This window comes from Coregonus lavaretus, assembly GCF_964263955.1.
Source record: "Coregonus lavaretus genome assembly, chromosome: 20".
NCBI lineage: Eukaryota > Metazoa > Chordata > Actinopteri > Salmoniformes > Salmonidae > Coregonus > Coregonus lavaretus.
In genome coordinates, this window is record NC_140007.1 from 23858978 (window position 1) to 23886321 (window position 27344).

General features: G+C 43.8%; 1 protein-coding gene across 2 annotated transcripts in view; it reads right to left on the minus strand.

Annotated features, from left to right (window-relative positions):
• The window catches only part of ube4b (ubiquitination factor E4B, UFD2 homolog), a 50699-nt gene that overhangs the window by 17788 nt on the left and 5567 nt on the right, over positions 1–27344 (minus strand). Inside the window, exons 4-15 of one of the 2 annotated variants that reach the window (XM_084183955.1) lie at positions 26435–26522; positions 24538–24682; positions 24024–24249; positions 17825–17966; positions 16355–16455; positions 13408–13522; positions 13070–13153; positions 12348–12404; positions 11579–11695; positions 3399–3497; positions 3183–3296; positions 2685–2883 (exon numbers count right to left, since the gene is read on the minus strand). In XM_084183955.1, the coding sequence (XP_084040081.1) occupies positions 2685–2883; positions 3183–3296; positions 3399–3497; positions 11579–11695; positions 12348–12404; positions 13070–13153; positions 13408–13522; positions 16355–16455; positions 17825–17966; positions 24024–24249; positions 24538–24682; positions 26435–26522 (1487 nt within the window). The remainder of the gene's footprint in view (positions 1–2684; positions 2884–3182; positions 3297–3398; positions 3498–11578; positions 11696–12347; positions 12405–13069; positions 13154–13407; positions 13523–16354; positions 16456–17824; positions 17967–24023; positions 24250–24537; positions 24683–26434; positions 26523–27344) is intronic. The other variant, XM_084183956.1, reaches the window with a different exon arrangement.

Sequence of the window (27344 nt, forward strand, 5' to 3'; positions counted from 1 at the left end):
TCAGGTCATCTGATGCAGCACTCCATCTCTCCTTCTTGGTCAAATAGCCCTTACACAGCCTCGAGGTGTGTTTTGGGTCATTGTCCTGTTGAAAAACAAATGATTGTACCACTAAGCCCAAACCAGATGGGATGGCGCATCGCTGCTGCGGCAGCCATGCTGGTTAAGTGTGCCCTGAATTCTAAATGAATCACCAACAGTGTCACCAGCAAAGTCCCCCCACACCATCACATCTCCTCCTCCATGCTTCACGGTGGAAACCACACATGCGGAGATCATCCGTTCACCTACTCTGCGTCTCACAAAGACATGGCAGCTGGAACCAAAAATCTCAAATTTGGACCCATCAGACCAAAGGATAGATTTCCACCAGTCTAATGTACATTGCTTGTGTTTCTTGGCCCAAGCAAGTCTCTTCTTATTGGTGTCCTTTAGTAGTGGTTTCTTTGCAGCAATTCGACAATGAAGGCCTGATTCACGCAGTCTCCTCTGAACAGTTGATGTTGAGATGTGTCTGTTACTTGAACTCTGTGAAGCATTTATTTGGGCTGCAATTTCTGAGGCTGGTAACTAATGAACTTATCCTCTGCAGCAGAGGTAACTCTGGGTCTTCTTTTCCTGTGGCGGTCCTCATGAGAGCCAGTTTCATCATAGCGCTTGATGGTTTTTGCGACTGAAGAAACTTTCAAAGTTCTTGAAATGTTCTATATTGACTGACCTTCATGTCTTAAAGTAATGATGAACTGTCGTTTCTCTTTGCTTATTTGAGCTGTTCTTGCCATAATATGGACTTGGTCTTTTACCAAATAGGGCTATCTTCTGTATACCAACCCTACCTTGTCACAACACAATTGATTGGCTCAAACGCATTAAGGAAATAAATTCCACAAATTAACTTTTAACAAGGCACACCTGTTAATTGAAATGCATTCCAGGTGACTACCTCATGAAGCTGGTTGAGAGAATGCCAACAGTGTGCAAAGCTGTCATCAATGCAAAGGGTGGCTCCTTTGAAGAATCTCAAATATATTTTGATTTGTTTAACACTTTTGGTTACTACATGATTCCATGTGTTATTTCATCGTTTTGATGTCTTCACTAATATTCTACAATGTAGAAAATAGTAAAAATAAAGAAAAACCCTGGAATGAGTAGATGTGTCCAAACTTTTGACTAGTACTGTACATTGTAACGTGTCAAGATTATCTTAAAGGGATAGTGCAACATTTGATAGCTTTCCATTCCTACTTTATTTATCAACATAAATATGCACAAACCCTTTTAAAATCAGTAGTTTTTAGCAGCGGCATAGTTAAGCACTTTACTGCTCCACAATTCACTGTGAGCGCATAGGGAAGAGTGGGGCTAAATGTAACACGGGTCAATTGTAGGGTTATAGTTGGGGTAAAATGACACCCTACCTCAAAAACACCATCCTCTCCGCGACCTTTTCCCCCACTGCTACAAATTTTCCAGAGGAAACACTGCTCTACATGCAGTTTGAAGGAAGTTGAACGTAGCTTTGCGAGCATGCTAGCTGTTCGCATAGACTTCCATTTATTGCACTAACGCTAGTTAGCATTTGTGGTAATGCTAGTTAGCAACTTACTTCAAACTGCATGCAGAGACAAAGATGGTATCCATGAGTTCATCTGACTCTAGGTAAGTAGAGAAAGGGCTTGATTGGCAAAACCTCGCACTATCCCTTTAAAAGCGTCTCAGCAGAATCATATTTTTTGGAGTGGCGGCAACGATTTAGCAGCGGCGGTGCAACACTGAATACGTAGAAATCACTCCGCCATTGCCTGGTTGCTAAAATTTTACATTTCAGTTCGTGTGAGAATCATTGTAGCATCTAAATCTCTGTGAAATGTCTGTTCAATAACCAAAAACATTCGTTTTTGTACCTTTTTCAAAAAGCTGAAAATACAAAGTAAAAACACACAAAAATGTAACTTAAGGACAGGAAGCATAGAAATAGTGCACATAGAACAGATCTACCGCTTATCAGACTTGCTCTCAATGTGAATAATAGATCGACAACTCACATTTCTATGTGAATATGGTCAGGCCGCACACAAAGCAACTTTAAAGATGCACTATGCAAGTTTAGTTGATAATTGCAACTAAACCACACAAATACTTTCTTTTCAGCAAACAATAGGCCTATATGCTTTTGTTCATGGGTGTGTGGCGGCGTGCACCTTTCCCCTGTCCATTTAGGGGACCTATTTAGGCTCAAGACAACCCCTAGAAGCAAACACTCTGTATAGCCTTGCCTCTAATGCACATTAGCAGTGTGCTGCTTATGTGCCAACAAATGGGGTCTTCAGTGTTTCTATGCATAATCTCAACCAGACCTAGTTTCTAATAGCATTTATTTTGTTTTTTTCAAATACTTTAGCTGCATTTGATTGAGCTTGTCTGGCACAACAGAACCAATGGAATAGTTCCAAAAGTGCTAACCCCGCCCTCCTGACACCCCAGGTCGGCTCATTTAAATGCTCAAGCATTTGAAAGAAAACAAATACCACTTGAACCCAGGTGTGATCTCAATATAATACATTATTCATTATCGTTAACATTATGACGGCGATAGTGGTGTCCAAATAGATATAGAGCAGACAAATTGTTCCATTCTGATGCATAGAGGCTCTGTTAAATTATCTATGGCGTCCACTCACACATCTCAGCCAGCCAGGTCTTGAGCTCTTCCATGGTGGCCTTGAGTCGGGTCTCCTCGGGGCTGACATGCAGGCGGCAGCGCGGGTGGAAGATGTAATAGGGGTCCACCGTCTCCAGCTTGATCTTCATGCTCAGCTGCTGCAGCACCGACAGGAAGTTGATCATGAAGCCATCCGTGGACACCAGCTTGTCGTCCGTCTGCGAGAGGATGAGGGGAGGAAGGGAAGATTTGAAATAAAGAAACGCTCACTTACTTTTTTTGGTTATTTAAGGAGTGGGGCAGTCACACTCCTTTCATATTTCTTCATCTATTTTTTCCCCGATAGGACAGTGAAAGACTAACAGGAAAGGTAGGGAGAGAGGGGAGATGGTGTGCTAGAATAGCATTGGGTCTCTCCAGATTTTGGGGTTAGACATTCTAGCTTGAAATGGTCACATTAGAAACCCTCAATTCAGACATTTTCTAGATGAATTAATACAGGTTAGGACCACTTTACCTGCATTTGGGCTTTCTTCACATTGCGGTTGACCAGAGCTGCCATATAGTTGAGAGCTACCTCTCTTGTCTCTCCGTTCAGTAGGATGTTGTGGAGGATTTTAAACATTTCACTCTGACAAAAAAGAATATAAAAAATGATTATGTCATGCCAAATTGAGGTAAGTATACTTGGGCAAATGACAAGCCATGATAGACACAGGGGGGCGGTACTTACCCGGGCTGACTCCAGGTAGTGCTGCAGGGATTGGCTGACCACACGAGTGTTCTCTGTGGTGATCGCAGGGCCCGAGAAGTACTTGTCACCAACTTTGGTCTGAGGGGGAAAAGACCCCAAATAAATAAATAAATAAATAAAGTAATTTCTTTGCTGGTCAAAGTAATAACGCCAACATAATTCTGGATGCAATTTGATATAGACTTGTCAAGGGTAAGCACTGAAGTAATTTGTCAAGGGTAAGCACTGAAGTAATTTTGTAGCTCTGTGAGCGTTCGATTTAGCATTTTGTAAGGTAAACTTGAGCAATACACTAGGTAACACCAGAAAAACGTTAACATTCAGCAAAATTGAGGTATTCCCAGGGACAAGCTATGCTGCTAGGCTATATTCCTCTTGCTTTTCAGCCTGTTGGGCCACATTGCATTGATTCACACAAGTTATATTATTCAGCGCCAAGGTGGTTTGCTTCTAGTAGAGATCTAGGATCAGCTTCCCCTCCCACAATCCAAACCTTAAAGTCCATACATTTTGGGAGTTAACATTTATTGATATACAGTGCATTCTGAAAGTATTCAGACGCCTTGACTTTTTCCACATTTTGTTAATTTACAGCCTTTTTCTAAAATGAATTAAATTAATTGTTTTCCTCATCAACCTACACACAATACCCCATAATGACAAAGCAAAAACAGGTTATCAATTTTGGCAAATTTCTTAAAAATAAAAAACAGAAATACCTTATTTACATAAGTATTCAGACCCTTTGCTATGAGACTCGAAATTGAGCTCAGGTGCGTTTCCATTGATCATCCTTGAGATGTTTCTACAACTTGATTGGAGTCCACGTGTGTTAAAGTCAATTGATTGGACATGATTTGGAAAGGCACACACCTGTCTATATAAAGGTCCCACAGTTGACAGTGCATGTCAGAGCAAAAACCAAGCCATGAGGTCGAAGGAATTGTCTGTAGAGCTCTGAGACAGGATTGTGTCAAGGCACAGATCTGGGGAAGGGTACCAAAACATTTCTGCAGCATTGAAGGTCCCAAGAACACAGTGGCCTCCATCATTTTTAAATGGAAGAAGTTTGGAACCACCAAGACTCTTCCTGGAGCTGGCCGTCCAGCCAAACTGAGCAATGGGGGGAGAAGGGCCTTGGTCAGGGAGGTGACTAAGAACCCGATGGTCACTGACAGAGCTCCAGAGTTCCTCTGTGGAGATGGGAGAACCTTCCAGAAGGACAATCATCTCTGCAGCACTCCACCAATCAGGCCTTTATGGTAGAGTGGCCAGACAGAAGCCACTACTCAGTAAAAAAGGCACATGACAGGCCGCTTGGAGTTTGCCAAAAGGCACCTGAAGGACTCTTAGACCATGAGAAACAAGATTCTCTGGTCTGATGAAACCGAGATTGAACTCTTTGGCCTGAATGCCAAGCGTCACATCTGGAGGAAACCTGGCACCATCCCTACGGTGAAGCATTGTGGTGGCAGTATCATGCTGTGGGGATGTTTTTCAGTGGCAGGGACAGGAGACTAGTCAGGATCGAGGAAAAGATGAACGGAGCAAAGTACAGAGAGATCCTTGATGAAACCTGCTCCAGAGCGCTCAGGACCTCAGACTAGGGCGAAGGTTCACCTTCCAACAGGACAACGACCCTAAGCACACAGCCAAGACAACGCAAGAGTGGCTTCGGGACAAGTCTCTGAATGTCCTTGAGTGGCCCAGCCAGAGCCCGGACTTGAACCCGATCAAACATCTCTGGAGAGACCTGAAAATAGCTGTGCAGAGACGCTCCCCATCCAACCTGACAGAGCTTGAGAGGATCTGCAGAGACGAATGGAAGAAACTCCCCAAACACAGGTGTGCCAAGCTTGTAGCGTCATACCCATGAAGACTCAAGGCTGTAATCGCTGCCAAAGGTGCTTCAACAAAGTACTGAGTAAAAGGTCTGAATACTTATGTAAATGTAATATCAGTTGTTTTTTTACACATTTGCAAACATTTCTAAAAACCTTTTTTTGCTTCGTCATTATGGGGTATTGTGTGTAGATTGATGAGGGGGAAAAACGATTGAATCCATTTTAGAATAAGGCTGTAATGTAACAATGTGAAAAAAGTAAAGAGGTCTGAATACTTTCCGAATGCACTGTATAGCCATTGATTCTTGAAAAATATAACTAAGAAATGCCTCATGAGCTTAGTTTAACTGTAGTACCCTATCAGAGCCACAAAAAACAAGCTTATTTTAATCTGTTCTTTGTAAACAATGTAACTGTAAACAAACACTGTACAGCTTCAAAAACTGTCATTTTGATCTCATGGATGGTCAGTCATTGCATCCATAGCTCTGTCTATGAATTTGAGAGTAGTTACATTTCTCCAGCACCATCAAGTGAAGAATGAAGCCAGAGGGAATGAGGCCGTTTTACAGGCTCCTGACCTATTGTGCTGTGTTGTGCATTTTTTTGCACTGATCTTTTTTTGTACATAATTTTTCTAACATCGTTTTCTATGATCGAAAAGAGGTTCTGGACATCAGAAAAGCTATCACTAACCTCGACTTGGACGAGGACTTCTACTTCATTGAGTCAGAGGATAAAGACATTGCTTATCCCGGACTAGGCCCAAATCCCCAACCCTAACCCTCTGTTCTATTGGCGAATGTGCAATTGCTGGAGAATAAACTGGACGAGCTCCATTTGAGACTATCCTATTAACGGGACATTAATAATATACTATGCTTCTTGAAGTCATGGCTGAACAAGGACAATATAAATCTAGTTGGTTTTTCCTATGCATCGGCAGGACATAACAGCAGAGTCCGGTTAGATCGGGGGCTGGTGTGTCTATTAACAACAGCTGGTGCGTGATCTCTAATATTAAGGAAGTCTCGAGGTGCTGCTCGCTTGAGTTAGAATGCCTCATGATGAGCTGTAGACCATACTATTTACCAAGAGTTCATCTGTATTTTTTGCAGCTGTCTATTTACTACCACAAACCGATGCTGGCACAAAGACCGACGAGCTGTATAGGTCCATAAGCAAATAAGAAAATGCTCATCCAGAGGTGGCACTCCTAGTGGCCGGTGATTTTAATGCAGGAAAACTGAAATCCGTTTTACCTTATTTCTACCAACGTGTCACCTGTGCAACCACAGAAAGAAAAAAAAAAACTCTAGATCACCTTTACTCCACACACAGAGACACATACAAAGCGCTCCCCCGCCCTCCATTTGGCAACTGGGACCATAAGTCTATCCTCCTGATTCCTGCTTACAAGCAAAAACTCAAAACAGTAAAGTACCAGTGATGAGTAAAGTACCAGTGACGAGTGGTCCGATGAAGCGGATGCTAAGCTACAGGACTGTTTCGCTAGCACAGACTGGATGGAATATGTTCTGGGATTCATCCAATAGCATTGAGGACTTTACCACATCAGTCACCGGCTTCATTAAATCTCTACGGGATCGGTGTCCCGTATAAGGGACAGTTGAGCTAACGTGCGCTAATGTGATTAGCATGACTGTTGTAACAGCAAACTTTCCAGGACATAGACATGTTTTATATGGACAGAAAGCTTACATTCTTGTTAATCTAACTGCACTGTCCAATTTTCAGTAGCTATTACAGTGAAAAAATACCATGCTATTGTTTGAGGAGAGTGCACAACAACAAAAAACTTATCACAGCAAACTGGTTTGATACATTCACCTCTGAAGGTAAATAATGTACTTACATTCAGTAATCTTGCTCTGATTTGTCATCCTAAGGGTCCCAGAGATAAAATGTAGCATTGTTTTGTTTGATAAAATCTTTTTTTATTTTTTTTATTTTTTTATGTAGGAACTGGGTTCTACAGTTTCAACCCTTGCCGTCTCTGGCTCCACACCCACCCTGCCCGGCCACATAGGTGTGTGAAAGTTAGTGTATAAGCTAATGATCCATCATGTATGACATTCATGGTAGTGTGTAAACTTACAAAAATGATATGGTAATACAAAATGTATGTTCTCTATAGTTATTTACTTGAAAATGTATCAATTCACCAATTCGGCACATTTGGGCAGACTTCATACAAAATAGTACAGTATTGCAATGCTTCACTGGATCAATATGAAACTTTGCACACACACTGCTGCCATCTAGTGGCCAAAATCTAAATTGCGCCTAAACTGCAATATTATATTGTGGTCTTTCTCTTGCATTTCAAAGATGTAACAAAAAAATAAATAGAAAACGCATGTTTTTTTTGTTTGCATTATCTTCACCAGATCTAATGTGTTATATTCTCCTACATTAATTTCAAATTTCCACAAACTTCAAAGTGTTTTCCTTTCAAATGGTATCAAGAATATGCATATCCTTGCTTCAGGTCCTCAACTACAGACAGTTAGATTTGGGTATGTCATTTTAGGCGAAAATTGAAAAAAAGGGTCCGATCCTTAAGAGGTTAATAAGTGCATCGACAACGTTTCCCCACAGTGACCATACGTACATATCCCAACCAGAAGCCATGGATTACAGGCAACATCCACACTGAGCTAAAGGCTAGAGGGCGGCAGGTAGCCTAGCAGTTAAGAGCGTTGGGCCAGTAACCGGTCGCTGGTTTAAATCCACGAGCCGACAAGGGGAAAAAACTGTCGATGTGCCCTAATTGGTTAAGAGCGTCTACTAAATGACTAAAATGTAAATGTAGAGCTTCCGCTTTCAAGGAGCAGGACACCAATCTGGACGCTTATAAGAAATCCTGCTATGCCCTCTGGCGAACCATCAAACAGGCAAAAAAGTAAATACAGGACTAAGAACGAATCCTACTACACCGGCTCGGACAATCGTCGGATATGGCAGACCTTGCAAACTATTACAGATAATAAAGGGAAACCCAGCCGAGAGCTGCCCAGTGGCGCGAGCCTATCAGATGAGCTAAATACCTTTATGCTCACTTTGAGGCAAGCAACACTGAACCATGCGTGAGATCACCAGCTGTTCCAGATGACTGTATGATCAAGCTCTCCGTAGCCGATGTAAGACCATTAAACAGGTTAACATTCACAAGGCCGCAGGGCCAGATGGATTATCAGGACGCGTAATCAGAGCATGCGCTGACCAGCTGGCAAGTGTCTTCACTGACATTTTCAACCTCTCTCTGACCCAGTCTGTTATATCTAAGTTTCAAGCAAACCACCATAGTCCCTGTGCCTAAGAACGCCAAGGTAACTACCACCCCATAGCACTCACATCTGTAGCCTTGAAATGCTTTAGAATTGCTGGTCATGGCTCACATCAATATCATCATCCCAGAAACCCTGGACACACTCCAATTCGCATACCGTCCCAACAGATCCACAGATGACGCATCTCTATCGCACTCCACACTGTCCTTTCCCACCTGGACAAAAGGAACACCTACGTGAGAATGCTTTTCATTGACTACAGCTCAGCGTTCAACACCATAGTGCCCTCCAAGCTCATCACTAAGCTAAGGACCCTGTCACTGAACACCTCCCTCTGCAACTGGATCCTGGTCTTCCTGACGGGCCAACCCCAGGTGGTGAGGGTAGGCAACAACACATCCACCACAGTGACCCTCAAAACGGGGGCCCCTCAGGGGTGCGTGCTTATTCCCCTCCTGTACTCCCTGTTCACCCACGACTCCAACACCATCATTACGTTTGCTGACGACACGACGAAGGTAGGCCTGATCACCGATGACAAGAGTCTATAGGGACGAGGTCAGAGACCTGGCAGTGTGGTGCCAGGACAACAACCTCTCCCTCAATGTGGGCAAGACAAAGGAGATGATCGTGGACAACAGGAAACAGATGGCCAAACATACCCCCATTCACACCGACAGGGCAGTAGTGGAGCAGGGCGAGAGCTTTAAGTTCCTCCCAGCCATCCAGGGAGGCGGTGTCAGAGGAAGGCCATAAAAATTGTCAAAGACTCCACCCACCCAAGTCATAGACTGTTCTCTCTGCTACTGCATGGCAAGCGGTACCTGTCTGAGACCAAAAGGCACCAGACCAGCTTATGCCCTCAAGCCATAAGACTTCTGAACAGTTAATCTAACGGCTACCTGGACAATTTACCTTGACCCCCTTTATTATTTTTTTATCTTAATTGTTTTGCAACGACTCCCTTGCACACTCACTAGACTACTCACACACAGACAAACATATTGATGCCACACAGACACTTTTACATACGCTGCTGCTACTCTTTTATATATCCTGATTCCCTAGTCACTTTAACCCCTACTCACATGTACAGTCGTGGTCAAAAGTTGAGAATGACAAGTATTGGTCTCCACAAAGTTTGCTGCCTCAGTTTTGATGATGGCAATTTGCATATACTCCAGAATGTCATGAAGAGTGATCAGAAGAATTGCAATTAATTGCAAAGTCCCTCTTTGCCATGAAAATGAACTGAATCCCCAAAAAACATTTCCACTGCATTTCAGCCCTGCCACAAAAGGACCAGCTGCCATCATGTCAGTGATTGTCTCGTTAACACAGGTGAGAGTGTTGACGAGGACAAGGCTGGAGATCACTCTGTCATGCTGATTGAGTCAGAATAACAGACTGGAAGCTTTAAAGGGAGGGTGGTGCTTGAAATCATTGTTCTTCCTCTGTCAACCATGATTACTTGCAAGGAAACACGTGTCGTCATCATTGCTTTGCACAAAAAGGGCTTCACAGGCAAGGATATTGCTGCTAGTAAGATTGCACCTAAATCAACCATTTATCGGATCATCAAGAACTTCAAGGAGAGAGGTTCAATTGTTGTGAAGAAGGCGTCAGGGTGCCCAAGAAAGTCCAGCAAGCGCCAGGACAGTCTCCTAAAGTTCATTCAGCTGCGGGATCAGGGCACCACCAGTGCAGAGCTTGCTCAGGAATGGCAGCAGGCAGGTGTGTGTGCATCTGCACGCACAGTGAGGCAAAGTCTTTTAGAGGATGGCGTGGTTTCAAGAAGGGCAGCAAAGAATCCACTTCTCTCCAGGAAAAACGTCAGGGACAGACTGATATTCTGCAAAAGGTACAGGGATTGGACTGCTGAGGACTGGGGTAGAGTCATTTTCTCTGATGAATCCCCTTTCCAATTGTTTGGGCCATCCGGAAAACACCTTGTCCGGAGAAGACAAGGTGAGCGCTACCATCAGTCCTGTGTCATGCCAACAGTAAAGCATCCTGAGACCATTCATGTGTGGGGTTGCTTCTCAGCCAAGGGAGTGGGCTCACTCACAATTTTGCCTAAGAACACAGCCATGAATAAAGAATGGTACCAACACATCCTCCGAGAGCAACTTCTCCCAACCATCCAAGAACAGTTTGGTGACGACCAATGCCTTTTCCAACATGATGGAGCACCTTGCCATAAGGCAAAAGTGATAACTAAGTGGCTCTGGGAACAAAACATTGACATTTTGGGTCCATGGCCAGGAAACTCCCCAGACCTTAATCCCATTGAGAACTTGTTGTCGATCCTCAAGAGGCGGGCGGACAAACAAAAACCCACAACTTCTGACATCAGTCAGGATGTGGCCCAGAAGTTAATTGACAGCATGCCAGGGCGGATTGCAGAGGTCTTGAAAAAGAAGGGTCAACACTGCAAATATTGACTCATTGCATAAACTGAATGTCATTGTCAATGAAAGCCTTTGACACTTATGGAATACTTGTAATTATACTTCAGTGTACCATAGTAACTACTGACATAGAGATCTAAGAACACTGAATCAGCAAACTTTGTGGAGACCAATACTTGTGTCATTCTCAAAACCTTTGACCACGACTGTACATAATGGATTACCTCATTTACCTCAACTACCTCGTACCCCTGCACATTGACTCGGTACTGGTACTCCTTGTATATAGCCTCGTTTTTTAAAATTGTATTCCTATTTCCTTTTATATTTAGCAAATATTTGTCTTACTTTTTAACTCTGCATTGATAGGAATGGGCTCGTAAGTAAGCATTTCACTGTAAAGTCTACACCTGTTGTATTCGGCGCATGTGACCAATACAATTTTATTTGATCCATAAGCTGTTTACCAAAAAGGTGGCAAGGTGTTCGCTTCATTATGGTTTGAATTTCAGATTGCATTAGTATGGAAAATGCAAAACTGACCCAGCATCAGTGTCTAGGGGTAACTTCACCCTATTCCTATTACTCACGTCATCCTCTGCAAAGACCGACAGGCTGAAGAAGGCTCCCAGGAAGGAGAGTCTCTGGACCTCTCGGCCAGTCCCCGGGCTCAGAGACTTAGGACACCACAAGGGCAGAGACGTCATCTGGACACACACGCACTTTATATTAGACAGGCACATACATGAGGTGAGCATTAAATTACTAAGCCATACTTGCTTAAGGAAGTCACCAGTACCACTGGGACCTGGTGAAAAGTAGTGTGCTATAAAGTGTATAGGGGCCAATTGGGACGTATCCTTTTTGTCTTCCCGTTCCTCGAGAATGTGAGCTAGACGAACCTGTCATGAATAAAAGAACAAAGCCTTCCCTGCTTCTGTGAAGTGGGCCGGTTGAGTCTCGAGCAGAAAGCTTCAGATAAGACTGTGTGCGTCCCAAATGGCACCTTATTCAGTGCACTACTTTTGACCAAAGCCCTATGGGCCCTGGTCAAATGTAGCGCACTATATAGGAAATAGGGTGTTTTTTGGGACGTATCCAGTGCTAGAAAATAACTACTTCTTTCTATTGTGCCAATGGAAACAATGTTGTTTTTCATCTACTGTCTGTAGTTGGTCTAATCGGCGGAAAAGGTTTGTGAAAGTGTTTTGATGTCTTGAGAGTTTAGTGGTATCAGTTTAGAAGGAGAAGAGTCAACACCTTGGACTACAAGGTGCACTGGAGGAGATTGTTCGCAACCTCAGTAATAGATCAAGAAAGACATAGGAAGGATGGCTCCATGTCTTCCAGCACACTCACCAAATTGCACATGGGGTGAGTCTTCCCAAACTTGATTTCGCATAGCTCAGCTAATGCCTGTAGAAAACGAAACACGTCGTAAGTGAACGTTAAATGAACAGCCATCAGACATAGCCTAATAACATTGACCATTGACTGAAATGACAATAGGTTTCTGACCCCTGGTATAAGAAAACACCCAAAGTCATCTTATGACAGGTTTGACAAGACAAGTTGTGCGCATAAAAATGTCCAATCATGTTACCCAGCCTTTAGTTGGATTCATAGAAATAGAATTCCTAGAACAGGTAAAGCCCCTCAGACCACTGCAATTTGTCTGGAAGACACACGAGTACACTCAATATGGCCACCGGTCCACCAATCACAGAACCATTGATTTTAATGGGAAATACCCATTCTAGTAATTATATATCTATGGTGGGAGCCTAAAGGTTAACTGAAGGTTTATTGGCTCATTACGCTAGTAGAGATTCAGCCTCAAGTAAATCCATTAGACACATCTTGAACTGCCCCCCTATAAGTTAGACAGGCTCAGACACCGGCTGCCAGCCAGCATCTAAAAGACAACATTAATACTACGTCCCAAATGGCACCCTATTCCCTAGATATTGCCCTATGGGTCCTGGTCAAAAGTAGTGCACTATGTAGGGAATTGGGTAACATTTGGGACACAGCCTAAGCCAGTGGCGCAAGCACACATTACTTCTCCGCTGTCACCTTACCATCAGGGGAAATTTGAAGTTGTCACTATCGAAGGAACATTCTTTCACGGCCAGACCCAGCCCTTGAAGGATTGGAACAAAGATCTGAAATACACAGACAACAGGTGAGTAATTTTGAGGATGGTGTCAGTCGATACAGCTGAAAATCGACAATTAAATGTAAAGGACAACTTAATACAATATAACATTTGTTCCCATTTCACATGGAGGTAATTCTCAACCAAATGTTTTTGAATGTACCATTTAATTATCAAACTAACAGCATGGGTGTGTGTCTGTCTGTATTTCGTTACATCTGTCAGTCAGTCAGTCTGTCTATCTGTCTGGGTCTACCCCACCTGTCTGAAGACCACCTCCTCCTGGTAGGTAATGCGGGCCAGCTCCTGGATAAAGCCGTACGGTAGGTTACGGCACAGCATGTAGGGTACCAGCAGGGACTGCTGCAGGGGGCTCCTGAGTGGAGGAGCGGGGAGGAGGATGGCTTTTACTCACAACACACACAATATACCTGGACTGTGTCACCTGGCTATTCTATTTTGAAAGCAAATTAGGAGTGTACTTTGAATAAGAAAATGTGCATTGTAGCATTGTATTCTACCATTTAACAAGTGGCAGTTCAGGCATGCTTACTAAAGCCTAATTTATACGTTACATACGTACGCACGCAACACAAGAATGCAATTATCTACTCAAAATGGAGATCCTGCATACTTGTGTCGAATAACTAAACTGTGGAGCTGAAAACTTGTGTACTTTCTATGCAACTACGCAAGATCGCCATTTTGCATAGCCAATTGCCATTCTTGCGTTGCGTATTGTGTAGTGTATACATTTGGCTTTACTCAGACACACAACATACCTGAAACGAGTCAGCTGGCCAATGCTATTTTGAAAGCAAATAGGAGTGTATTTTGAGGGAACACACTTTTATTTTGACAATATTCTTGCATTCTGTAGTGGCAGAGGATGCATACTAACAGGTACAGAGAACGGTGAGAGGAAACGTGAAGAGTGCATATACAGTGCATTCGGAAAGTATTCAGACCTTGACTTTTTCCACTTTGTTACGTTACAAGCGTTATTCGAAAATTGATTACATTGTTTCTCCCCCCCCCTCAATCTACACACAATACCCCATAATGACAAAGGAAAAACCGGTTTTTAGAATAAAAAAACAGAAATATTACATTTACATAAGTATTCAGACCCTTTACTTTATTGAAGCACCATTGGCAGCGATTACAGCATCGAGTCTTCTTGGGTATCATGCTACAAGCTTGACACGCCTGTATTTGGAGAGTTTCTCCCATTCTTCTCTGCAGAGCCTCTCAAGCTCTGTCAGGTTGGTTGGGAAGCATCACTGCATAGCTATTTTCAGGTCTTTCCAGAGATATTTGATCGGGTTCAAGTCCAGGCTCTGGCTGGGCCACTCAAGGACATTCAGAGACTTGTCCCGAAGCCACTCCTGCGTTGTCTTGGCTGTGTGCTTAGGGTCGCTGTCCTGTTGGAAGGTGAACCTTCGCCCCAGTCTGAGGTCCTGAGTGCTCTGGAGCAAGTTTTCATAAAGGATCTCTCTGTACTTTGCTCCGTTAATCTTTCCCTTGATCCTGACTAGTCTCCCAGTCCCTGCCACTGAAAAACATCCCCACAGCATGATGCTACCATCACCATGCTTCACCGTAGGGATGGTGCCAGGTTTCCTCCAGGCATGATGCTTGGCATTCAGGCCAAATAGTTCAGTCTTGGTTTCATCAGACCAGAGAATCTTGTTTCTCATGGTCTGAGAGTCCTTTAGGTGCCTTTTGGCAAACTCCAAGCGGGCTGTCATGTGCCTTTTACTGAGGAGTGCCTTCCGTCTGGCCACTACCATAAAGGCCTATTTAGTGGAGTGCTTTAGAGATGGTTGTCCTTCTGGAAGGTTCTCCCATCTCCACAGACGAACTCTGGAGCTCTGTCAGAGTGACCATCGGGTTCTTAGTCACCTCCCTGACCAAGGCCCTTCTCCTCCGATTGCTCAGTTTGGCCGGACGGCCAGCTCTAGGAAGAGTCTTGGTGATTCCAAACTTCTTCCATTTAAGAATGATGGAGGCCACTGTGTTCGTGGGGACCTTCAATGCTGCAGAAATGTTTTGGTACCCTTCCCTAGATCTGTGCCTCGACACAATCCTGTCTCGGAGCTCTACGGACAATTCCTTCGACCTCATGGCTTGGTTTTTGCTCTGACATGCACTGTCAACTGTGGGACCTGATAAAGACAGGTGTGTGCCTTTCCAAATCATGTCCAATCAATTGAATTTACAACAGGTGGACTCCAATGAAGTTGTAGAAACACTTCAAGGATGATCAATGGAAACAGGATACACCGGAGCTCAATTTCGAGTCTCATAGCAAAGGGTCTGAATACTTATTTAAATACTTTGTTTTTAAAAATAAATATATATAAAACATAATTATTTTTATTTTTTTGCAAAAATGTCTTACAACCTGTTTTCACTGTCATTATAGGGTATTGTGTGTAGATTGATGAAAAAAAAATATTATTTTAGAATAAGGCTGTAACGTAACAAAATGTGGAAAAAGGGAAGAGGTCTGAATACTTTCCGAACACACTAATGGTGTACCAGACGCTAGAGTGTCGGTAGCAAAGGTGTGAATGATATGGCAAAATAATGTGGACATGTGAACTTGAGGAGAAATAGATGAGTTGCTATGGTGATAGGGTTGCTATGGTGCTAGATTAGTAGCTCCTGCTAGGGGTGCTGAGAAAGCAGACAAAAGAACAAAACATGTACACCAGTCTTTCCCCTAGTTTAAACCACGGTGAAAGCAACATCCAGGCTTTCTGACATCACAATTGTCAAGTTCATTGTTGCTTTCTTTCATGTGTCCATGGGTGGATATTTGGGTAATTCAAATATAATTGCACTTAATTGTTACGAATTGAAATATCAATAAATACAAAAATGTAGACATGGGGCAACAGAGCTAAACATCTAGACCAGGGGTACTGAACTCAGACCCTACGAGGTCTGGTGCCTGCTGGTTTTCTGTTCTACCTGATAATTAATTGCACACCTGGTGTCTCAGGTCTAAAATCAGTCCCTGATTAGAGGGGAACAATGAAATAAAGTAGTGGAACTGGCTTCAAGGTCCAGAGTTGAGTTTGAGGGATCTAGACACATTATCCAATGGTAGGGGAAACACTGATGTACATAGAATAATACTGTATTATGACAACAGTATTGTGAGAGGTCACAGAAGGTGACAGGAAGGTGTCAGGCTGACCTGGGCTGCGTGAGGGCGCCCTGAAGGACAAGAACGGCGTGGGAAATACACTGCGAGCGTATGTTGCTGAGGAGCTGGCTGACACTGGGGTGGCTGCAAATCTGAGAAGACAGAGGGAGAATAACAAGTTAAGTGTGGTGACTAGGGCTGCAAAGGGAGGGTATATTACTGGAAATGTTCTAAGTTTACCAGTAAACTACCAGAATTTTGGTATCGTTCAAGGATTTTATGTAATCTATCACAAGACCTCTAGTGGCCCTTTTGGGTACTTCTGATTATCACAGGTGTCCAATTATCTCCAGCCCTCTGTGTGGCCTTAGCACATTTAAAATACATGAAATAATTAAATAAGATGATAAGATCATAAATATAAACCATCAACTTAGTGAATACCATTGGTGTTTAATATGAGTGTTTTAGCATGAAATATTTCTTTTTTTAAACTTATTTATTTTACTATGTCAATATACATTTGTTGTCAATGTTTTGGCGTCAAGCTGGTGGCAGTTGTGAAAAAAGTCAATATTTGGACAGGTTGCAGAGGTAATAAAAAATAATGCCATTGTTGATCAGGTGCTTTTTTCCATGAATTAGGCTTTTTCTCTTGAGCCATATGGTCTATTGGAAAGTCAGACAATATGGACAGATATAAAATGAATACTACATATGAATATATATATCTTTTTTTGTTGTTGAAGTTTTTCAAGTATAAATTACAAAAGTTACGATAGATTGCAACAGATTTTGTTAATTACCAAAATGTGTGAAGATTCTGGTAACTTTGGTAAATTACCAGTAGCTTTGCAACCCTAGTTGTGACACCACCACGGCTGCTCATGTCAAGGTGGCCCAGTCTCCAAATTCTGCGGCCAAATCATAATTTGTTCACAGAGGAGTGGAGCTTTCTCTCATTAACCACGTTCCCATCCACAGTTTGTGCGTGTAAAGCCATATTGTATTAAAACAATTATGACAGCTGTGATGGAAATAGAAAGTTTTGGTACAATTTTATAAATGGTGAGATACATTTGTTCATTTGACATGGTGGGTTCTTTTCATGTCTGTTTAATTTATCTATCACCAATTGGATGGAAACTTAACTATTGTGAGCGGTATTGTGGTCGGGCTTTTTGAATTCAATAAGGTTTTACCAGATGAGTGTTAGGAGGGGTTATGTCCATGTGTTTTGTTCAAGTTTATGTCTATGTCTATTATAAATAACAAAAAATGATCACAAAAAAATAAGTGTTGCGAGGGGCAAACTTAACTTTGCCTCCTCCCAGGGCATTTCTGTTACAACCAGAAAACACTAAGCATAGCTGAAAGGTAAGTATTGTTTGGAGACACTGTGTTACAATGGTGTTTCTTAATTAGTTTTGTGCCCTTGTGAAGGACAAAGATTCCAAATGAGTAGATACGGATCAAACCTCCGGTGGGCAGCAATGTTTCTTAGGGGCGTTTCTAGTTTACCTTGGGCGCCTTCCTTTCCTCCATACCCACACTGTCAAAGCGCTCGATGAGGTAGTTGAGCATTTCCGTCTCCTTGCACGCTTCGATGGTGAACCGGTCACTGCAGGATTCCCAGGCCATTCCCCCTCCGGACACACCCAGACTACACAGAGAGAATGGGAGAGAAAGTCAAAATGTAACAGGACGACAGGAGAGACAACCAGGGCACCGTAAGAAGTAAGCCCTGTGGACAAATGTGGTAAATAAGCGATGTCAAACGTTAGCGAGAGTATCGCAAGGCAGCGTTTCAGCATTTTGACTCCACAATTCTTCAGTCTGAAATCTAACTAACTAAACACCCTCAGATTTTACAAAATTCTTTCAATAATCTCACTCAATAGCAGTTTGAAGCGGGGTCATGTTCATTAGGGCAGACAACAAAAAAACATTTTGCAACATCTTGCCAAGGAAAACAAAATTGTTTGTTTCTTATTGGACAACTCCAGCTAGTCTCTCACTCCCACTCTGTTAGTTTGTCACATTTTTTCAATTTCATGCCTAATGAACACAACCTAGGTAACGGATTCCCCAGAGATCACCACTGACCCCACCAAAGGGTTCACTGGGGTCTAAGCTAATGCATTGTTAGTGGTCTGTTTTCGAAGACAAACTGGTGGGTAACCCGTGAGCAGCTTCACACCACACCACAAGCCTCAGTCCGCAGGAATGTTGTGGATAAGTCTTCTGCCCGACAAAGATTTTTAGTGGAGACTTCAGTGCACAGAACGGGGGAACCGAATGTCTTGCGAGACTGGTTGAGAAATTGCACTTTCAAACTAGCAGATCGTTTATCCGGGTTGCAGCAAGCAGCATTTGCAGCAACAGACGCCATCTGAAGACACAATCAAACTGGTTGTCGTCTTTGGATTTTACCTGAACATGGTTTGCAGAAAAGTGAAACAGTGGCTTCAACATAAACTTCCAAGGGTTATTTGCCTGGTCTTGACAGTCTAAACTCCTTTTACATTTACATTTATGTAATTTAGCAGACGCTCTTATCCAGAGCGACTTACAAATTGGTGCATTCAACTTATGATAGCCAGTGGGACAACCACTTTTTTATTTTTTTTAAATGGGAGGGTAGAAGGATTACTTTTATACTATTCCAGGTATTCCTTAAAGAGGTAGGGTTTCAAGTGTCTCCGGAAGGTTGTCAGTGACTCCGCTGTCCTGGCATCGTGGGGGAGCTTGTTCCACCATTGGGGTGCCAGAGCAGCGAATAGCTTTGACTGGGCTGAGCGGGAACTGTGCTTCTGTAGAGGTAGGGGGGCTAGCAGGCCAGAGGTGGATGAACGTAGTGCCCTCGTTTGGGTGTAGGGTCTGATCAGAGCCTGAAGGTATGGAGGTGCCGTTCCCCTCACAGCTCCGTAGGCAAGCACCATGGTCTTGTAGTAGATGCGAGCCTCAACTGGGAGCCAGTGGAGTGTGCGGAGTAGCGGGGTGACATGAGAGAACTTGGGAAGGTTGAACACCAGACTGGCTGCAGCGTTCTGGATAAGTTGTAGGGGTTTAATGGCACAGGCAGGGAGCCCAGCCAACAGTGAGTTGCAGTAATCCAGACGGGAGATGACAAGTGCCTGGATTAGGACCTGTGCCTCTTTCTGTGTAAGGTAGGGTCGTACTCCTTCACTTTGGGTCCTTTCCTCATATCACAAATTTAGACAGAGAAATTGTACATCTTAGCTACAGTACATGACAGGCCTAATTCACTGGGAAACTACAATCCTGGGCCAAACTCATGCTGGTGATTTCCAAGAATCCTAGTGCTTGAGTACCAGATATCATGCTACTTACTGCAGTGCTAGCATAGTCATAATGAATTCTCTATATTTTTGCAAGCTGCAATTCAGACCATCTTACCAGTACCACAAAGATAAGCACACTGCCTCAATCTGTACTGAAATTGACTACTTCTGAGGTTGAGCGTCAACTACAACAGTTGAGGTCGTAAAGCTGCCAGTCTACAGAAGGGCGTCAAACATACGGCCCGCGGGTGGTTTGAGTAAAATAATAATAATTGAGTTTGACACCCCTGGTCTACAGGCTCTATGTTTCTCAGCCTGTTCCTGCAGCAGCAGGGCCGCAATGGTGAAACTCTATCTGCATCCCAAATGGCACCCTATTCCATATATAGTACACTACTTTTGATGGTCAAAATTAGTGCACTATGTAAGGAATAGGGGGCAATTTGGAACGCAGTCTCTGCTGTTAGTGGCTATGCTCGACACACTGCTGAAGCATGCCGGTGAGTCTACTGAACACACGCCGTGCAGTGGTGTATACCTGGACCCAAACTGAACCTGCGTAAAATCCTCCTGCTCATCATCACGCTCTTCTTCGCTGCTGTCCTGAGACATGTCAGAGAGGGCGAAGAACAGTAGGGAGAGGGGGCTGGCGTAGAGAGGGAGGAAAAGAGGAAGAGGGATAAAGGAGGAGGAGGATGGGGTGTGAGGATGGGAAGACACACGGGTCATAGATAGGAGAGGATGGGGTAGGGAAGGAAGATGGTAACACTGAGGAAAGGATGTAGGAAGGAAGTGATATGACTAGCTCGCCTTCCCTCTGACTTTAGCTGAACCCTGGTTGTGATTCACTGTGGAATAAAACACCAGACTACTCTCCTAGTGCTGACCTTGTCCCATGTCCATTAATACATTTTATCTGAAGATACAACGAGGACCCATAGGCTCCTACAGACACCCTAGTCAAAGAGACCACAGCTATGTGATTCACAAAAAAACATGCAAGATAAGCAATGCATTGGCAAGCAAAAGTGAAGGCTCTTTCTCCACATTTCTCAATGAAATTGTTCCAGCTCCTAGTCAAGGCTTTTCTTTGTTGTGTCAGAACTGGGCCATTGTCTGAACTGATCAAACATTGAGCATTACATACACACACACACGCATATATATATACACACACACAGTATCTCACAAAAGTGAGTACACCCCTCACATTTTTGTAAATATTTCAGTATACCTTTTCATGTGACAACACTGAAGAAATGACACTTTGCTACAATGTAAAGTAGTGAGTGTACAGCTTGTATAACAGTGTAAATTTGCTGTCCCCTCAAATTAACACAACACACAGCCATTCATGTCTAAACCGCTGGCAACAAAAGTGAGTACACCCCTAAGTGAAAATGTCCAAATTGGGCCCAAAGTGTCAATATTTTGTGTGGCCACCATCATTTTCCAGCATTGCCTTAACCCTCTTGGGCATGGAGTTCACCAGAGCTTCACAGGTTGCCACTGGAGTCCTCTTCCACTCCTCCATGACGACATCACGGAGCTGGTGGATGTTAGAGACCTTGCACTCCTCCACGTTCCGTTTGAGGATGCCCCACAGATGCTCAATAGGGTTTAGGTCTGGAGACATGCTTGGCCAGTCCATCACCTTTACCCTCAGCTTTAGCAAGGCAGTGGTCGTCTTGGAGGTGTGTTTGGGGTCGTTATCATGTTGGAATACTGCCCTGCGGCCCAGTCTCCAAAGGGAGGGGATCATGCTCTGCTTCAGTATGTCACAGTACATGTTGGCATTCACGGTTCCCTCAATGAACTGTAGCTCCCCAGTGCCGGCAGCACTCGTGCAGCCCCAGACCATGACACTCCCACCACCATGCTTGACTGTAGGCAAGACACACTTGTCTTTGTACTCCTCACCTGGTTGCTGCCACACACGCTTGACACCATCTGAACCAAATAAGTTTATCTTGGTCTCATCAGACCACAGGACATGGTTCCAGTAATCCATGTCCTTAGTCTGCTTGTCTTCAGCAAACTGTTTGCGGGCTTTCTTGTGCATCATCTTTAGAAGAGGCTTCCTTCTGGGACGAGAGCCATGCAGACCAATTTGATGCTGTGTGCGGCATATGGTCTGAGCACTGACAGGCTGACCTCCCACCCCTTCAACCTCTGCAGCAATGCTGGCAGCACTCATACGTCTATTTCCCAAAGACAACCTCTGGATATGACGCTGAGCACGTGCACTCAACTTCTTTGGTCGACCATGGCGAGTCCTGTTCTGAGTGGAACCTGTCCTGTTAAACCGCTGTATGGTCTTGGCCACCGTATTGCAGCTCAGTTTCAGGGTCTTGGCAATCTTCTTATAGCCCATCTTTATGTAAAGCAACAATTCTTTTTTTTCAGATCCTCAGAGTTCTTTGCCATGAGGTGCCATGTTGAACTTCCAGTGAGCAGTATGAGAGAGTGTGAGAGCGATGACACCAAATTTAACACACCTGCTCCCCATTCACACCAGAGACCTTGTAACACTAACGAGTCACATGACACCGGGGAGGGAAAATGGCTAATTGGGCCCAATTTGGACATTTTCACTTAGGGGTGTACTCACTTTTGTTGCCAGCGGTTTAGACATTAATGGCTGTGTGTTGTGTTATTTTGAGGGGACAGCAAATGTACACTGTTATACAAGCTGTACACTCACTACTTTACATTGTAGCAAAGTGTCATTTCTTCAGTATATATATATATATATATATATATTTTAAATTATTATTATTTATTTATTTTAAATGAGGATGATTGTAAATTGTGTAAATCATCAGAGCATTAGAGTTGGTTTGTGGTTAGGAATTATGTGCAAAACTCCGGGATGGTTTCCCAGACACAGATTAAGCCTAGTCCTGGACTAAATGCAGCTCAATGGAGAACCATAGAAAATCATTTTTAGTCCATGACTACAGTAGGCTTAATCAGTGTCTGGGAAACCACCCATATACAGTATGTCCATAATAATTCAAGAAATAGGCCTACATAAGTAGCCCATCATGTAGGCCAAATGTGCAGGGGTTTTTCTGGATAAAAAGGGGCTTAGGTGGTGGGCGTGACGCAGGGCATGTCAATGAGCGTGGTCAGCCCATCAGCACAGCTACATTTTTTTAGGACCCCATCTTAGCGATATAGGGGAATTTCTTGCAATTCTACACATTTTTCAATGGAGCTGAGCAACATTTTTGCAGTTTTAAAGCTAATTTCCTGCAATTCTACTCATTTTGCCATGCAGCGGAGAGAAAATGTTGCAGTTGTAAAGTTAATTTCCTGCGTTTCTACATATTTTGCCATGGAGCTAAGGCTGGGGGAGGGTTAATGTTTTAGTAAAGTAGCTTGTTGCGAGTCACTCATTGTCACACGTGGTTGAGGAGGTACCTAGATGGGATCCCGGTGGCGAGGGCAGCTCGTCGGGCGGCTGATCTGGGCGAGGGGGGCACCAGAGGGAGGGGCATGGAGGTGGGGGGGCGAGGACTAGGGGAGGGGAGAGGAACCGACTGGGGGCTAGTAGGTAGTGGTGGGGCTGGGGCCTGGGCCAAAATGATGGGCGGTACTGGGAGACCTTCAGTGACAGGGTCGCGGGAAAACCCAGGGAGGCTAGCCAGTCTGGGGCTGGGGCTAGGGGGGGTGGAGACCCCCCAGGGAGAGGTGACAGAGTAGGGCCGGTAGCGCTGGGAGATGGGCAGGGGGGCGGAGGGGGGGTTGAGAGAGAGCCTAGGGGGGTTGGCCATGGTAGGGGGACTTGGGGCTACCATTGGATGCAGGGATGGGGTGGTGGGGGTGGGGAGAGGTGGAGAGGTCATCCTGGCTGCATTCAAAGCCAGTGAGTGCGGACTACACCCATACAGGCTGTGAACAACATCGCAAAACAAATGGGTTGACAAATGAGTTACATCTTCCTCTTTTACAATCTTATCAACTCTGTCAAATAATTAGGTATATAAAACTGAATAAAAAAGACAGAACGATACCATGACCGTACCAGTTTAAAAAAGACAACACTTCCCATTGACTAGGCCTAAATCACACAAAAGGGAACAATTCCATTTCTGTCAATTTCAATGTAGGGATTCCATTGGACACTCTCTTGGATGGATTCAAATAGGACGTCCAGTACAATTCCTAATCAGACAATGAATGAAACGGCACTAGTTGAATTTAAACACCCATCTATGCTAATGGGAGTTTTTGGCTGAGCTCCAAATAGCAGCCTATTCCCTATATAGTGCACTACTTTTGACCAGAGCCCTATGGGACCTAGTCAAAAGCAGTGCACTATATATTGAAGAGAGTGCCATTTGGGACACAACCCTACTATATGTACCCAGGACTGGGGGCTAGTCGTGGGGCCACTGAGGGGTACTTGCCTTGACAGAGAGCTGGCCCCAAACGAGCCTGCACAGGGGGCCATGGGACTGCCGCCCTGGCTGGAGGGCTGGACCAGTGTCAGGTGGTGGTCAAGAGATTTGGCAGCAGCGATTGGCTGGGACGTGGCGGTCAGGCTGGCGAAGGGGTTGTGGACGTGCGACTGGGTGGACATCAGGAGCACCTCCATCAGGATCTGGCCAATCAGGTCTTTGAAGTCAGAGAAGACTGGGAGGAGAAAGATAAATCCTATAAACATACACTTAATTTGTGACTAATTCTAAAATGGTATACATGACAGATAAAAACTGACTACAAACTAATTTGTATTTCATTTAATACAAATATCTTGTTCAAATTTCAACAGAAACATTGGGTTGGAGGATAAAACAATTTTTTTACATTGCTATTGCATTCAGATGATGATATCCTAAACCACTCATCTATGACTCTTTTGCAAAAAGCTATACAATTCAAAAAGAAGATAGCTACAAATTTCATGCATCTTTGCCATACCATCTTTGGGGCTGCTCTGGTGGAACTCGGCGGCAAGCGAGGGGAGAAAGATGACGTCTCTGTCCTGCTCCATCCAGGAGACGCGCAGGATCTTACAGATGAGCTGCAGAGCCTGCTCTTCAGAGACAGAGTTTTCAGCGGATTCCTGGGACAGAGACACCAATAGTTCGAATTACTAGCTAGAGCGGTCATTGCCGTTCAAGAGACTGGTTACCAGGTGGCCATGTTGTGTACCGATAGGCGGCAAAATAATTCAATTTAAATTTCCTTGGGTAAAAGCAGTGTGTTCAGGATTCAATGTCCACCCCAAAAGAGTAGCCTCGACTCAAATGTTGAGAAAAAAAATGTACGCTGGAATTGCCTCCTTACCACTGTCTGCAAATTACACCTCTGATTTTAGATGAGCTAGAGAAAACAGTAGGATACACATACTAGGTACTTTTTTTACTATTCATTTTCTAATGGAAATTGATAGATTTTCTGTTGCAATGGCTATACAATAACTAAGAGCTAATAATAACTGCTGCTGCTAGCTGCCCTTTATTGGTAACAATTAGCCAAGCCACAACACCCCTTTCAAAAGACTCCTTTAGCTAGATGGTAGAATCCATAACACCAAAGTCTTCGGGTGAGGGTTAGAGAGAAAACACGGGCAGACGGGTGTTTTCAGAGGGCTTTCGAAGACCATTGGCATAGACAAATGTATCAGTTCAGAGCATTTCAGTTCTACAGCCATGTGGAGATGGGTGGTGAAGGATTCTACAACTTGATCACTGAGGCAAACCAGGGCATACAGATATCAAGAATCTTCAATGCCAGAGTCATCAGCTATAGGTTATTTTATTCCAAAAAACTGCTGATGTTTTACTCGTCGCTATTGTGCAATCGTAAAGAGATCTATTCTGCATCATCCATGAAGGACCTTCCACTCATTCATTGCAAGGCAACATCTGAATTAGCAGGCCTTTAACTATTTTGAATTTAGGGATTAGATCATGGCGAGACTTTTTAATAGAACTAAAAGTAGGCGACTCAAAACCAAAGTTGTTTTATCAACCAGGAGCAAGGTCTTTATATTATCAAAGTTGAAAATGGCTCTCTGACCATCCAAAATGACCTACTTATTATGACCGAAATGAAGATATATTTTTCTTTGAAAGTGAGCAATTTATTTCCTTTTCTACAATGACAGGAGTTTCAAAAGGTCATTTATTTTCACGTACACCATGAAACCACTGAAGTACATGAATCCACTGCTCATTTGGTGAAAACTATTGATGTACAAAGTCTCCAACAGAAAAAGAGTTCCATTGACTTCCATTCATTTGGCAGACCCTTTTCATGACAGAGGTTGTGTCTGAAATAGCCCCCCATCCCCTATACTGTATAGTGCACTACTTCAAAACTCTGGTCAAAAGTAGCACGCTATATAGGGAATAGATTGCCTGGCTACCCAGACTCATCGCTCCAGCCAAATGCCACTCCACGCCCACAAACATTTCTTCTCTGCAATGAGTCTGGATTTGACTCCATCCCCGACCCCTCTAGAATGCGAACACATTCAGACCGTCTGATTTGACCCAGTAACCGATGGGTTGGGCCAGAGCCATAACACACGTGGATGAAGCGGCATATTCAAAGTACAGAATTGGCTTTGATACTCTGATTGGTTAGACACAATCCAATCAGATGACTTTCTTTTCATCACAAATTACTTTCAATGATGGCAGATTCAGACTGAAGTATGTAGAGAACGATAGAGCAGCGGAATAATTCAGTTTGAGTCTTCAGGCATGGGAATAGATGGTGCCTTTACAGACACAGCCAAAGAGTGACTGATTAAAGTACAGCAAGTGCACACAGTAAAAGTAAGGGGTGGAATGGAAGCCCTGCCTACCTTTTCTGCCAGGTCCCTCTTCTCCCTGCGGTCACTGTCCTCCACCTCCATGTTCTCTATCCCTGAGTCCACATCCACCTGGGACATGCTGCTGGGCCACACGCACAGAGACAGAGAGGGAGAGAGGAGCAACATTGGGTCAACCAATTTATCCCCTCCACCAGATCCCACAAACAGCCTATCAACTACTCTATTAACTCAAAAGGACAAAACGCACTGTGGCGATGAACAGTTAAAATCAGAGGGTGGCCGTCCTACTGCCTATGACCAGAGCACCGGACGTTATTTTCTGTTCATTTCTGGACGATTCTACATGTTGAATCGCCACCATTCGTTGATACCCAGCAGTTGATCGCTTACACTTACGCTGCTTATGTGGCCATCCACTGCTTTTAACTGTTTGTCGGCACGGTTTTGTCCTTAAGATGTGCAATTAGCATTCAAGGTCAATTCAGAACAGCTAAAATCCTTAAACCTCTGTTCTGCATTTAAGTGATTTCATGTTTTGTGTTATTCCTCTTACCTTAAAGCTGCAACCCTTAGCGTTGAAACTGTGACGTTTATTTGCGATATTACAACAACAAAATAGTTTTTTTCCCCTCAGACACCATTGCACATGCGATAGAACAGCAGATTATTTTTTACACAATGCTGGATGCTCATTTCCTCAAGACAAAAACAAATGTGCCTGGATGTGGCCAGTGGCACCGTTTCGCCTATCGCGGATCTCAGCTTTAACACACATATATCTTTGTACAACCCATTGCACACATTGTATCTAGCTTTAAACGTTCTAACTAGAGTAGGAATGAAGGGATGCATGTAACATCCATTAAAGCTTTGGGTAAGGAGTTGATAGGAGGTGAAGGCATACATTTAGCACGAGATCAGACTGACCCCGGGGCCATAA